Source organism: Bos indicus, chromosome 22 (genome assembly GCF_029378745.1).
Source record: "Bos indicus isolate NIAB-ARS_2022 breed Sahiwal x Tharparkar chromosome 22, NIAB-ARS_B.indTharparkar_mat_pri_1.0, whole genome shotgun sequence".
Taxonomy (NCBI): domain Eukaryota; kingdom Metazoa; phylum Chordata; class Mammalia; order Artiodactyla; family Bovidae; genus Bos; species Bos indicus.
In genome coordinates this window covers 24,961,798-24,976,261 of record NC_091781.1, presented here as the reverse complement: position 1 = coordinate 24,976,261, position 14,464 = coordinate 24,961,798, and the positions used below count along the sequence as shown (strand labels likewise).

Genomic DNA, 14,464 nt, shown 5'->3' with positions numbered 1-14,464 from the left:
TGAGAGAATGTAATTGAAAGCTTGTTAATTTCATACAATCATTCAATTTCTCTCTACTCCTTTGTGACAGCTTTTGTTTTTATGACCATTAAAAAGTCATGACAATTTAATGAGACCTTTCAATGATAATAGTAATGAGGGGAAAAAAAAAACCATTAAAATTCTCACTTGTTATCACTGCTAGAAATAGAAAAAATCAATATATTAGTTTTTGGTTTTAAATGCAGTTTGTTAGCCTGATTCTTAATGCTGCTGCTGCTAAGTCGCTTCAGTCGTGTCCGACTCTGTGTGACCCCACAGACAGCAGCCCACCAGGCTCCGCCGTCCCTGGGATTCTCCAGGCAAGAACACTGGAGTGGGTTGCCATTTCCTTCTCCACTGCCTGAAAGTGAAAAGTGAAAGTGAAGTCCCTCAGTCATGTCCGACTCTTTGAGTATGTAAAATGATGCAAACAAATCTAGTCAGTAATTGACATTAAGTGTACCAAAATGTTATGGGCTGACAGTTATACTATAGCCAAAGAAGAAAGGGGGGCATATTTGTTTAAAAATCCTCTAGAAGAAATATGCAAGGCACTCTAGTTTCCTGATAGCTCAGTTGGTAAAGAATCCACCTGCAATGCAGGAGACCCTGGTTCAATTCCTGGGTTGGGAAGATCCACTGGAGAAGGGATGGGCTACCCACATCAGTATTCTTGGACTTCCCTTGTGGCTCAGCTGGTAAAGAATGTGCCAGCAATGTGGAAGACCTGGGTTTGATCCTTGGGTTGGGAAGATTTCCTGGAAAAGGGAAAGGCTACCCACTCCAGTATTCTAGCCTAGAGAATTCAATGGACTGCATAGACCATGGGGTCACAAGAATTGGACATGACTGAGAAACTTTAGCTTTCTAGATCCTAAGCAGGTATAAAGCTAATGACTGCTGAAGATGAAAGGAAAGAGATTTAGTTGGGAAGAAGCAGACTATATCTTGGACAAATATTTTCATTATTAAAAGTAGAGCATACATATGTATGTATATATATGTATCAGTTCAGTTCAGTTCAGTTCAGTCGCTCAGTCATGTCTGACTCTTTGCGACCCCATGAATTGCAGCACACCAGGCCTCCCTGTCCATCACCAGTTTCTGGAGTTCACTCAGACTCATGTCCATCAAGTCAGTAATGCCATCCAGCCATCTCATCCTCTGTCGTCCCCTTCTCCTCCCGCCCCCAATCCCTCCCAGCATCAGAGTCTTTTCCAGTGAGCCACCTCTTCGCATGAGGTGGCCAAAGTACTGGAGTTTCAGCTTCAGCATCATTCCTTCCAAAGAAATCCCAGGGCTGATCTCCTTCAGAATGGACTGGTTGGATCTCCTTGCAGTCCAAGGGACTCTCAAGAGTCTTCTCCAACACCACAGTTCAAAAGCATCAATTCTTTGGCACTCAGCCTTCTTCACAGTCCAACTCTCACATCCATATGTGACCACAGGAAAAACCATAGCCTTGACTAGATGGACCTTTGTTGGCAAAGTAATGTCTCTGCTTTTTAAAATGCTATCTAGATTGGTCATACTTTCCTTCCAATGAGTAAGTGTCTTTTAATTTCATGGCTGCAGTCACCATCTGCAGTGATTTTGGAGCCCCCAAAAATAAAGTCTGATACTATTTCCACTGTTTCCCCATCTATTTGCCATGAAGTGATGGGACCAGATGCCATGATCTTAGTTTTCTGAATGTTGAGCTTTAAGCCAACTTTTTCCCTCTCCACTTTCACTTTCATCAAGAGGCTTTTGAGTTCCTCTTCACTTTCTGCCATAAGGCTGGTGTCATCTGCATATCTGAGGTTATTGATATTTCCCTGGCAATCTTGATTCTAGCTTATGCTTCTTCCAGCCTAGCATTTCTCATGATGTAACTCTGCATATAAGTTAAATAAGCAGGGTGACAATATACAGCCTTGACGTACTCCTTTTCCTATTTGGAACCAGTCTGTTGTTCCATGTCCAGTTTTAACTGTTCTTTCTTGACCTGCATACAGATTTTTCAGGAGGCAGGTCAGGTGGTCTGGTATTCCCATCTCTTTCAGAATTTTCCACAGTTTATTGTGATCCACACAGTCAAAGGCTTTGGCATAGTCAATAAAGCAGAAATAGATGTTTTTCTGGAACTCTCTTGCTTTTTCCATGACCCAGCGGATGTTGGCAATTTGATCTCTGGTTCCTCTGCCTTTTCTAAAACCAGCTTGAACATCAGGAAGTTCATGGTTCACGTATTGCTGAAGCCTGGCTTGGAGAATTTTGAGCATTACTTTACTAGCGTGTGAGATGAGTGCAATTGTGTGGTAGTTTGAGCATTCTTTGGCATTGCCTTTCTTTGGGATTGGAATGAAAACTGACCTTTTCCAGTCCTGTGGCCACTGCTGAGTTTTCCAAATTTGCTGGCAGATTGAGTCAGCACTTTCACAGCATCATCTTTCAGGATTTGAAATACATATATATGCTCTACTTTTAATAATGAAAATATTTGTCCAAGATATAGTCTACTTCTTCCCAACTAAATCTCTACATATATACATATATATGAAATTACATATATACATTACATCAGTTCAGTTCAGTTGCTCAGTCGTGTCTGACTCTCTGTGACTCCATGGACCACAACATGCCAGACTTCCCTGTCCATCGACAACTCCCCATCCAACCATCTTATCCTCTGTCATCCACTTTTCCCACCTTCAATCTTTCCCAGCATCAGAGTCTTTTCCAGTGAGTCAGTTCTTCACATCAGGTGGCCAACGTATTGGAGTTTCAGCTTCAACATCAGTCCTTCCAATGAATATTTAGGACTGATCTCCTTTAGGGTTGACTGGTTGGATCTCCTTGTGTCCAAGGGAGTCTCAAGAGTCCTCTCCAACACCACAGTTCAAAAGGATCAATCCTTTGGTGGTCAGCTTTATAGTCCAACTCTCACATCCATACATGACTACTGCAAAAAACACAGTTTTGACTAGATGAACCTTTGTTGGCAAAGCAATGTCTCTGCTTTTTAATATACTATCTAGATTGGTCATAGTTTTTCTTCCAGGGAGCAAGAGTCTTTTAATTTTGTGACTGCAGTCACCATCTGCAGTGATTTTGGAGCCCCCCAAAATAAAAACTGTCACTGTTCCCACTGTTTCCCCATCTATTTGCCATGAAGAGATGGGATTGGATGACTTGATCTTTGTTTTCTGAATGTTGTTTTAAGCCATCAATAGGTTCTTTAATTCTTCTTCACCTTCTGCCATAAGCGTGGTGTCATCTGCATATCTGAGGTCATTGATATTTCTCCCAGCAATCTTGATTCCAGGTTGTGCTTCATCCAGACCGGCATCTCACATGATGTATTCTGCATATAAATTAAATAAGCAGGGTGACAATATACAGCCTTGATGTACTCCTTTCCCTATTTGGAACCAGTCTGTTGTTCCATGTCCAGTTCTAACTGTCAGGAGGCAGGTCAGGTGGTCTGGCATTCCCATTTCTTGAAGAATTTTCCACAGTTTGTTGTGATCCACACAGTCAAAGGCTTTGGCATAGTCAATAAAGCAGAAATAGATGTTTTTCTGGAACTCTCTTGCTTTTTCCATGATCCAGCGGATGTTGGCAATTTGATCTCTGGTTCCTCTGCCTTTTCTAAAACCAGCTTGAACATCAGGAGGTTCATGGTTCACGTATTGCTGAAGCCTGGCTTGGAGAATTTTGAGTATTACTTTACTAGCGTGTGAGATGAGTGCAATTGTGTGGTAGATGTTTTTATTGGAGGAGGCAATGGCACCCCACTCCAGTACTCTTGCCTGGAAAATCCCATGGACGGAGGAGCCTGGTGGGCTGTAGTCCATGGGATCGCTAAGAGTCGGACACGACTGAATGACTTCACTTTCACTTTTCACTTTCAGGCATTGGAGAAGGAAATGGCAACCCACTCCAGTGTCCTTGCCTGGAGAATCCCAGGGATGGGGGAGCCTGTTGGGCTGCCGTCTATGGGGTGGCACAGAGTCGGACACGACTGAAGCAACTTAGCAGCAGCAGCAGCAGCAGATGTTTTTATGGAACTCTTTTGCTTTTTTGATGATCCAGCAGATGTTGACAATTTGATCTCTGGTTCCTCTGCCTTTTCTAAATCCAGCTTGAACATCTGGAAGTTCACAGTTCACATACTATTGAAGACTGGCCTGAAGAATTTTGAGCATTACTTTACTAGCATGTGAGATGATTGTAACTGTGCAGTAGTTTGAACATTCTTTAGCATTGCCTTTCTTTGGGATTGGAATGAAAACTGACATTTTCCAGTCCCATGGCCACTGCTGAGTTTTCCAAATTTGCTGGCATATAGAGTGCAGCACTTGCACAGCATCATCTTTTAGGATTTGAAACAGCTTAACTGGAATTCCATCACTTCCACTTGTTTTGCCACAGTTCTGGTTCAGTCTCTACAGGGTCTCTGGGTCCTGGTACCCACAAGGTTAGTTTGAGACCTCTGAGTATCTCTGGTGGGTAAGGGGTTTGATTCCAAATGCGATTTCATCCCTGCTACTGCCTTGCTGGGGCTTCTTCTTTGCCCTTGTACATGGGTTATTTTTTTTGGTGGGATCCAACATTTTCCACTCAATGGTTGTTCAATAGTGAGTTGTAATTTTGGAGTTCTTGCAGCAGATGAGTGCACATCCTTCTACTCTGCCATCTTACACATGTCCTTCACTATATATATATATCGGAGAAGGCAATGGCACCCCGCTCCAGTACTCTTGCCTGGAAAATCCCATGGATGGAGGAGCCTGGTAGGCTGCAGTCCATGGGGTCGCTGAGGGTCGGACACGACTGAGCGACTTCGCTTTTACTTTTCACTTTCATGCATTGGAGAAGGAAATGGCAACCCACTCCAGTGTTCTTGCCTGGAGAATCCCAGGGACGGGGAAGCCTGGTGGGCTGCCGTCTATGGGGTTGCACAGAGTCGGACACGACTGAAGTGACTTAGCATAGCATAGCATATATATATATATATATATATATATATATATATGAAATTTACATATCAGGTCTAGTGATTTATTTTTTTTAATTGTCATTCATGAAAAGGAAGCAAAGTGCACAAAAAGAATACTCATTTGGGAAATAATACTTGGAGAGATAAAGAGTATGAGAAATACCATATATTTCTCACACCATTGGCCATCTAGATGGTATTAACACTTGGTGTGTAGATGGAGAACAACAAATTTTTTTGGATATTTCTTCTCAAACATAATAGGTGAAAGTTAAATGTGAGTTTCAACTTTTTCTATTCAGCTGCAAAAGATGTCTGGAAAAGTATCTTTGGTTAGAAAAGTGTAATATTTACTCTATAAACCTATAAACTTATTACTGTGAAAGAAAGGGCAGTAGATTTTGGTAGACAATTAGCAGTCTCTACAACAATTATTACAACATGTAAATCATATTTGTATGTATGTGTGTGTATATATATATATATGTTTTGTTATATGTTTTGTAATTGGTCTTCTACTTTTACCTTTAGTGAATATAATAAGAGCAAAGTCTATGTCTGCTTTATTTACTAATACATCGTTTACCCTTAATACCCTTCCTATCTTTTAGTAGGTATTCAATACAAATTTGTTAAATCACTGACTGACTGACTGAATGAATGAATACAAGTGATTTTCCAGGCAAAGAAACTAAGGTTCAGACAAGTTATACAGTTTAGCCCTTTCTAGAGGCTGCTGCTAAGTCGCTTCAGTTGTGTCCGACTCTAGAGGCTGGGTGACCATTTTCTAGGAATGTTGAATGATTTATAACTCAGATGGATAGCTTAATAAGACAGTTAGTAAGCTCTCTTCCAACACTGAATGTCTATGATTCTTCGGTGTTGTAGGAAATTACAACACTCCAAACAGGACCACGAAGCTGCTTTGTGAAGGAGTAGATCAAGAGAAATTAGAAGATTTACCTTTTTTCTTGGTTCAGTCACCTATTATTCTTTCCCTCACAACATTCCAAGCTAAGCTCTCACAGGCTTCATCCCCATATCAAAATGGTTACCATTAATCTAAAATGCTAGAAGATTGCAGCAAACTTGCCACATACCTCTTTTAAATCATGCCTTCCTTGGGCAGAAAAGTAAATATGTGCTGTGTTTAAAAGATTTCCTGTTGAGCTTCAGGCTGCCTGGGAGAATAAAACAGATAGTGAGTTATGTTAATAAATGTCTTTATCATATATTCTGCATAGTTGTACTAAAATAAAAAAAGGAAAGACAAAATTTTGAGAGGTAAAACCAGTGTACATCAATTGATTATCAACTAAATCTTTTGGCCGGACAAGTGTGAGTGTTCATTGCTGTTGCCAGTTTTTTCTTCTTAAAATTTTGTTCTGCAAAGCAATTAGTTCTAAATCTGCTTTTCTGTTTTTCAAGATATCGAAGACTTTGAAACGAAAACAAGAAGCACAGTGTCTGTCCGAGAAGGTCAAGGCGTGGTGCTTCTCTGTGGTCCACCGCCACACTTTGGAGGTATGGTTACTTTCGGTCACACCATTAATTCGGCCACTCAGGGGATAAAGTAGGCATAGTAGTCCTTAGTGCCAGTGGTAGCCCTCCATCAAATCTAAGGGACTATGAAAGTTTTTCTGGCTCATCCTGCTGCATCAAGTCCTAATCCAAGTCTTTTCTTCTAAAAACATATTCAATCACTCACTCAACAGATATGTCCTTAAAGAGACGCAGTATGGCCCTGTACACACGTGTGAGCGTTGGGGCTTTGCAGTGAAATGATCACAGCTGTAATCTGTGGTTAACCTACATGGCAAAGAACGATTTGTTTAACCTTTTTAGGCTCAATTTACTCAGCTGTAAAGTAGAGATACTAACTGATGCCTATACTATAGGACAGTCACGAGTGTTAAATGAGCTAATGAAACTGTGAAAAGTGAAGTTGCTCAGTCGTGTCCGACTCTTTGCGACACGTGTCCGACTCATTCCTCCATCCATAAAATTTTCCAGGTAAGAGTACCGGAGTGGGTTTCCATTCCCTTCTCCAGGGGTTCTTCCTGACCCAGGGATCGAACCCTGGTCTCCCGCATTGCGGGCAGATGCTTTTACCATCTGAGCCACCAGGGAAGCCCAAGCTAATGAATGTAAACCAATTAATTTAACAGCCAGGTTTTTATTTTAAAAAGAAAGCTAGGACTGTTATTTTATTTTAATTATTGGGTTCCATGGAGAAGCAAATTTCAACAGCTGTTCTGGAAACCTCATGCTAACTATTGGAAGAGGAAAGTTGCCCCTTTAATTGGAAGAAAATGTTACGGGACACCAAATCAGGTTATCTCCTGATGATGGTGAAAATCAAGCAGTAAATGCTATTCTCTGCTTTGGAAGAATCTGGATTAACTGGTGAACTATCCAGTTGCCAGGGATCTAAAGCACCCACTGATTCTCACCCCACTGGTTTGCAATTTCTTAAAATCTGGAGAGTTTGGTACAATTTGGTAGATTCTCAGCCAGCTGTGATCCTGGAGGAAGTCAGTGTAAAAATATCCATAAAGTCATTTCAGTTAGTACGATCCGATATCATACTATGTTATGAAAGTGAAAGCCTCTTAGTTGTGTCCTACTCTTTGCGACCTCATGGAGGATACAGCCCCTGGAATTCTCCAGGCCAGAATACTGGAGTGGGTAGCCTTTCCTGTCTCCAGGGAATCTTCACAACACAGACATCCAACCCAGGTCTCCCACATTGCAGGAGGATTCTTCCAGCTGAGCCACAAGGGGAGCCCAAGAATACTGGAGTGGGTAGCCTATCTCTTCTCCAGGGGATCTTCCCGACCCAGAAATTGAACCAGGGTCTCCTGCATTGCAGATGGATCCTTTACCAACTGAGCTATGAGGGGAAAGCCACACCATGTTATAGTTCAGTTCAGTTCAGTTGCTCAGTCGTGTCTGACTCTTTGCAACCCCATGGACTGCAGCATGCCAGGCTTCCCTGTCCATTACCAACTCCCGAGGCCTGCTCAAACTCATGTCCATCAAGTCAGTGATGCCATCCAAACATTTCGTCCTCTGTCCTCCCCTTCTCCTCCTGCCTTCAATTTTTCTCAGCATCAGGGTCTTTTCCAAGGAGTCCATTCTTAGCATCAGGTGGCTAAAGTATTGGAATTTCAGCTTTAGCATTAGTCCTTCCAATGAATATTCAGGACTGATTTCCTTTACGATGGACTAGTTGGATCTTCTTGCAGTCAAGGGACTCTCAAGAGTCTTCTCCAACACCACAGTTTAAAAGAATCAACTCTTCGGTGCTCAGCTTTCTAGTCCAACTCTCACATCCATACATGACTACTAGAAAAATCATAGCTTTGACTAGACAGACCTTTGTTGACAAAGTAATATCTCTGCTTTTTAATATGCTATCTAGGTTGGTCATAGCTTTTCTTCCAAGGAGCAAGCATCTTTTAATTTCATGGCTGTAGTCACCATCAGCAGTGATTTTGGAGCCCCAAATCACTATATGAAAATAAAGTATGTCACTGTTTCCATTGTTTCCCCATCTATTTGCCATGAAGTGATGGGACCAGATGCCATGATCTTAGTTTTTTGAAGTAATGTTATAGTTAATTTAATAATAATAGCAAGTACTTACACAGTACAGATCTAAATACTTTATATGTTTTAGATTTTTAATTCTGTAGAACTACTAGTCGAGGGAGATACTATGATGTTTCTTTTTTTTTTTTTTTCTGGAAATAGGAAAGTTTTATTTTATTTATTTTTTTAAATTTTATTTTATTTTTAAACTTTACAATATTGTATTAGTTTTGCCAAATATCGAAATGAATCTGCCACAGGTATACCCGCGTTCCCCATCCTGAACCCTCCTCCCTCCTCCCTCCCCTACCCTCCCTCTGGGTCCTCCCAGTGTACCAGACCCAAGCATCCAGTACCGTGTATCGAACCTGGACTGGCGACTCATTTCATACATGATAATATACATGTTTCAATGCCATTCTCCCAAATCTCCCCACCCTCTCCCTCTCCCACAGAGTCCATAAGACTGATCTATACATTGGTGTCTCTTTTGAAGTCTCGTACACAGGGTTATTGTTACCATCTTTCTAAATTCCATATATATGCGTTAGTATACTGTATTGGTGTTTTTCTTTCTGGCTTACTTCACTCTGTATAATAGGTTCCAGTTTCATCCATCTCATTAGAACTGATTCAAATGTATTCTTTTTAATGGCTGAGTAATACTCCATTGTGTATATGTACCATAGCTTTCTTATCCATTCATCTGCTGATGGGCATCTAGGTTGTGATGTTTCTTGTTTTATGGATGAGAATACTAAGATACAGAGAGGGTAAGTAAATGGTCCAGTGTCATGAATCTTGTAATCATGAAGCCAGACATCAAATCCATGCAGTCTGGGTCCCAGACCCTGGATAGATCCTAACCACCAATGTCTCTTATAATTGATTTCCACTTTAGAACACGAGGATTTTTGGAAACAGATGGACAAATTTTAAGAAATAAGTGAAAACAACTTCTCTTCTAATATTAAAACAAATATTATTTATGATCCTTCACAAACTTGAAGTTATTTTTGCCATTACTTTCAGTATCATACAATCTTGTGAAATGCTAACACAAAAAGAAAAAAAACAAACATACAAACCCTAATTGGAAGTTAGAAATATTTTTATTCAATATTATTACAGAGTGGTATGTCACTTTGCTCACTAGCAATATTAGGGAAGAGTTACAATACTTTCAACGTTACCTAATAAAATGATATTATTCCAGAGCACACAAAAATTTGATAGTGCTTATTTTTTAACAATTAAAAAAGAAGTGAAAGTGAAGTCGCTCAGTCGTGTCCAACTCTTTGCGACCCCATGGACTGTAGCCTGCCAGGCTCCTCCATCCATTGGATTCTCCAGGCAAGACTAATGGAGTGGGTTGCCATTTCCACCTCCAGGAGATCTTCCCGACACAGAGATCGAACCTGAGTCTCCCGCACTGCAGGCAGACTCTTTACCATCTGAGCCACCAGGGGCTCCATTTTTTAACATTAGGAAGGTTATTTTCCAGTACCATAATCTAAGACAAATCATGCAAATCGTGTTTGTTTGTACTGTCGGTCTATGTCATTTTATACTCTGACATTGGTCAAAGAGACTTGACAGAATCATAGACTAGTTTCAACTTTGTTTGAAAAAGTTCAACTTTTTCAACTAGTTCAACTAGTCTCAACTTTTTTACTCTAAATAGGAACAGCAGACATGTAAAATATTTCTAAATGAATGTCATTATATTTTTAAAAGGCAGTAAAGTAGGAGAAGATTTCCCTGGTCACCTTGTCACCTACCAGTGAAGAAGTATATGTTGATCTTTTTTTTTTTTTAATTTTAATTGGAGGCTAATTACATTACAATATTGTGGTGGGTTTTGCCATACATTCACATGAATCAGCCATGGGTGTACATGTGTTCCCCATCCTGACCCTCCTTCCCACCCCCCTCCCCATCCCATCCCTCAGGGTCATCCCAGTGCACCAGCCCTGAGTGCCCTGCCTCACGCATCAAACTTTTCAAGTATGTAAAACTTTCATTTTAACAGTGCCTGTTTAATGTCATGAAATTAACTCACAGACATACAAAACCTACCTGAAATTAAGTCTGTTATAACTGAATAATGAGTACCTGTTGCATACAAATTATGACAAATTTGACTGATACCGAATTCTGTTTTGCAATATATAATGCTCTAGCAGGATTCCAAAGGCATTTATCAATATTGACTTCATCCAGGTATTATAAGGATTTTCTTCTAAGAGCCATGGCTTTCTCATATCTACAATGACAGGAATGCTGGAATACTATTCATTTTTCCTTCATATCTCTCTCAGATCAAAACTGAGGGGATTATTGACACCATTTGCCTCAATTATACAAAGAATTATTAATTCTTTAAAGTATTAATAGAGTAATTGATTCATTAAATGTTAATAATGGCAATAATAACTACCAGTTGTTGAATTGTTACCCTCAGCAAGCACTATAAGGCTTTCCATTTATTTTCTCATTCCCAGTATTCCAATAATTAAGAATAATAATTTTAAAATAAGAACACTGAGACTCAGACTAAATCAATTTTTAATTAGTAAATAAAGACAAGATTCCAACCCAGAACTTTCTGACTTCAAAAATTGCCAGTGGATAAACTCTGTGGTTAATTCTTCAACCTCAATTTATTTATTAGTTTCAAGAATCTTACACCTCCAAGTTTGCTAAAAGCCCTAAGAGTGTCTTTACATCATTAAAACAATTCATTTTTCTTTTTTCCTCACCTTTTTGTGAGGGTGAATTGTGCAAAGAAAAACCTCAAGAAAGAAAAGGAATGTATTTGTCAGATAAGCTTTAAATTGCATTAGTGGACAGCTAGTTGAAAGTGGGCCAACTCTACATACAGACATTGTCTATCTTTGTCTGTAATTTTCTTGTATTTTATATATATATAAATATAATATATAATATATATTATACTGTATTTTATAAATATATAAATAATAATAATATATATTGTTATTTATATATAAAACAATAAATATATTGTATTTTTATTATATATATAATATATATATATATTATATATATATATAATTCTAAGCTCATTCAGGTGGTTGGGTGAATTCATTTCCTTAGAGTTGTAGGCCTAAGGTCCCCATGTCCTTTCTGGTCAGCTGTCAAGGGCCACTCTCATTTTATAGAAGCTGCCCACACTTCTTGCCACATGCCTCTACATTTTCAAAACCAGCAACAGCGAATCTCCTGTGCATCAGTTCCCTATAATAATTCAAATCTCTCTAACCCTATCCAGTCCCAGAAAGGGCTCATCTGAATAGGTCAGCACCATCAAAGATAAAGCCACTTTTCCAAGTCAAGTGTGCCATCTATTCTAACATAATCATGAGGGCTCACCATATTCATAAATCCCATCATACTCAGATGGTGGGCAAGGGTCAGTGGGGGGTATTTTAGAATTCTGTCAGCCATAATTCACTTTCCTTCCTTTATTTCCATCTCTCTAAAGGCTCCATATTTGCCTGCACACCTGGCAGTCATAAAGACATGCCCTAGAAGTATACCAACTGGGACAGACAGAGTCAGCAGGGCAAGATGGAGTAAATGTTGGCAAGGCCAAATTTATTCTTATATCCAGTATGTGAATAGCAAAGACTCGCTGTAAATGTTAATAAAGCTTCTCATAGAGAAAGGTGCTATAGACTCCATAGTTCTAGAAGGCCATATGAGCTGAAATTCTCATATCATTTTTTGGAAAATTTGGTTCTGTTGTATGTGTACCTGGTATGTATGGTCTATGTACCTAGTCCACAGCAGTGAGTCCCTCAAGGTGTTCAGTAACAAGTGAAAAATCATATTAAATGTGAAATCAGAACGTCCTGAATTCTTCATGCTTTCTCTCTAATGTGTTCACAAAATACTTGCATTTTTTTTCTTAACAAGGCCTGTCAAATATATTTCAGTCTGTTTTATATATTGTTTTTAAAAAAACTTTGGGACAGTAAGAAAAATATCAACTAGGCTGAACACTAGACATTTACCCAACAAAGAATAACTCAGGACCCAAACTAACAAACAAACAAAAGAAAGTGTGTAAATGGATTTCCCATGAAAATAATTGGTCACGACTCAATGAAACAGTAGAATAATCAGCATAAGCCAAACCGAAGCAATGCTGTTATATGGATGTCCTTTCTTTCAAATAAATGACAGGATATCTCAGTAGACATTCTTATGGACAATTTTTAAGGCAACAACAAATGCAGACCCAGGAAGGGAGGATTTACAGATAAAGTTTATTTTAGCAGAAAGGTACCCACAGTGGAAAAGAAGAGAAGCCTAGGCAATAATACCAGAACACAAAATTGGCGCGTTCTGCTGTATCTCTTAGAAATGTGATTTTTGGAAACACAACGGGAACCATTTGCTTTACTCTGTGGAGAGAAGCGTATTTTCTTCCATAATTCTACTTCCTTAGCAGAGATAAGCTCCTTGAATGTGACTGAATATATGCCAGAAGAGACGGACTCATTCTTCCTTTCTGTTCTCCTAAAATATGACTTCAAAATACTTCAGAGAAATGTCAGTTATAATGAAGGTGTGGTGGAAAGAACACACTGGATTGAAACATTTAATTCCCCATTAGACCTCATTTTCCTTTCTCCTAAACTCTCTCGCTGGTAGTCTATGACTTCATTTATCTTCACACAATATTTAAAAATCTCTTCCATTATCTGCTATATGTTTTATCCTTAATTTGGATATACACTTCAGAAAAATACAATTCTCTTACTTAGCTTCTTGGTTCTTGGCAGAACTAAAATTTGGATACTCAACTAAATAAAACCCTTTTCTTTCCTCCACAATGTCTTTAGAGAATTCTAAGGTCATTCCTAGAAACACAGATTCATGTGACAAAAAATGGCAATATAACATTTATTTTACTTATTCATATGGGGGAGGGGGTCACAGCTTTGGAATGGCCTTTGAACTGCTATGCAGAAAGGTCTTTACCTCTTGAGATCTCACTCAGCTCAAGGGTGAGCTTTTGTTAACATCCTTCATCACCTGTAACAAAGATTCTGCACAAGTCAGTTTGCAACAGGACTGAAAATGGAGTTTCCTCTGAATTTTTAAAATGAACATAAAACTCTTGAAGCAAAAGCTATTGCATGAATCTGAAAATAAGCAGTCAATAGATCTTCATGAATGCAGTGAATGAGTCTGGCCTCACATGAAATTTTGTTTAAAAATGACAGGGTATAGAAATGATGCATGTTGTCTAAAATAATTAAAATCACCTTCACTGTGAAATCACAGTTTTATCATATTGAAAGTAAAGCAACATTCTTTCTCTTTATTTTCTGGATATAAAACTCTCAATCCTGGGCTCATAAAAATCGTAGGTTTAAAATTTGTTTTAGAGGAAATGTTCCATTCTTTCCTCAGATACAACTTTTAGGTTTGTTGAACAATTGGATTTATGCCAGTAGTTAGGAACATCTATGTCTGTAGTAGAAAGATAACAGTACTGTTTGAGCCCAGCACCTGTATTTGCGTCAATAAAAATATTGACGATTCAAACTAAATTGAAAATCATTCTCAGCAAAGTCTCAAAATTGTGTTCAAGAATAAAGAGGACAATCATATTGTCCTATTGAGAAAACATGCTAAATTTTCATATCTTCTTCCTACCAGTTAGTTTTTTTGTTGTTTTTGTTTTTGCTACTTCTAAATATATCACAATGGTGAAGGTAGGTCAAATTGGCAGTGGCAATATTCCTTGTGAATGTTGCTTGAGTGGGTAAAATGTTTAGGTAAATATGCCCAACAGTTTCCTGTTGGCATAATAATAGTGATAATAACCAT

The 14,464-nt window shown here is 38.9% G+C and overlaps 1 protein-coding gene across 3 annotated transcripts in view; it reads left to right on the top strand.

The window, feature by feature from the left end:
• The window catches only part of CNTN6 (contactin 6), a 321,367-nt gene that overhangs the window by 181,838 nt on the left and 125,065 nt on the right, over nucleotides 1–14,464 (top strand). For all 3 annotated transcript variants that reach the window (XM_070776311.1, XM_019984184.2, XM_019984185.2), the window contains exon 5: nucleotides 6,434–6,529. In XM_070776311.1, the coding sequence (XP_070632412.1) occupies nucleotides 6,434–6,529 (96 nt within the window). The remainder of the gene's footprint in view (nucleotides 1–6,433; nucleotides 6,530–14,464) is intronic.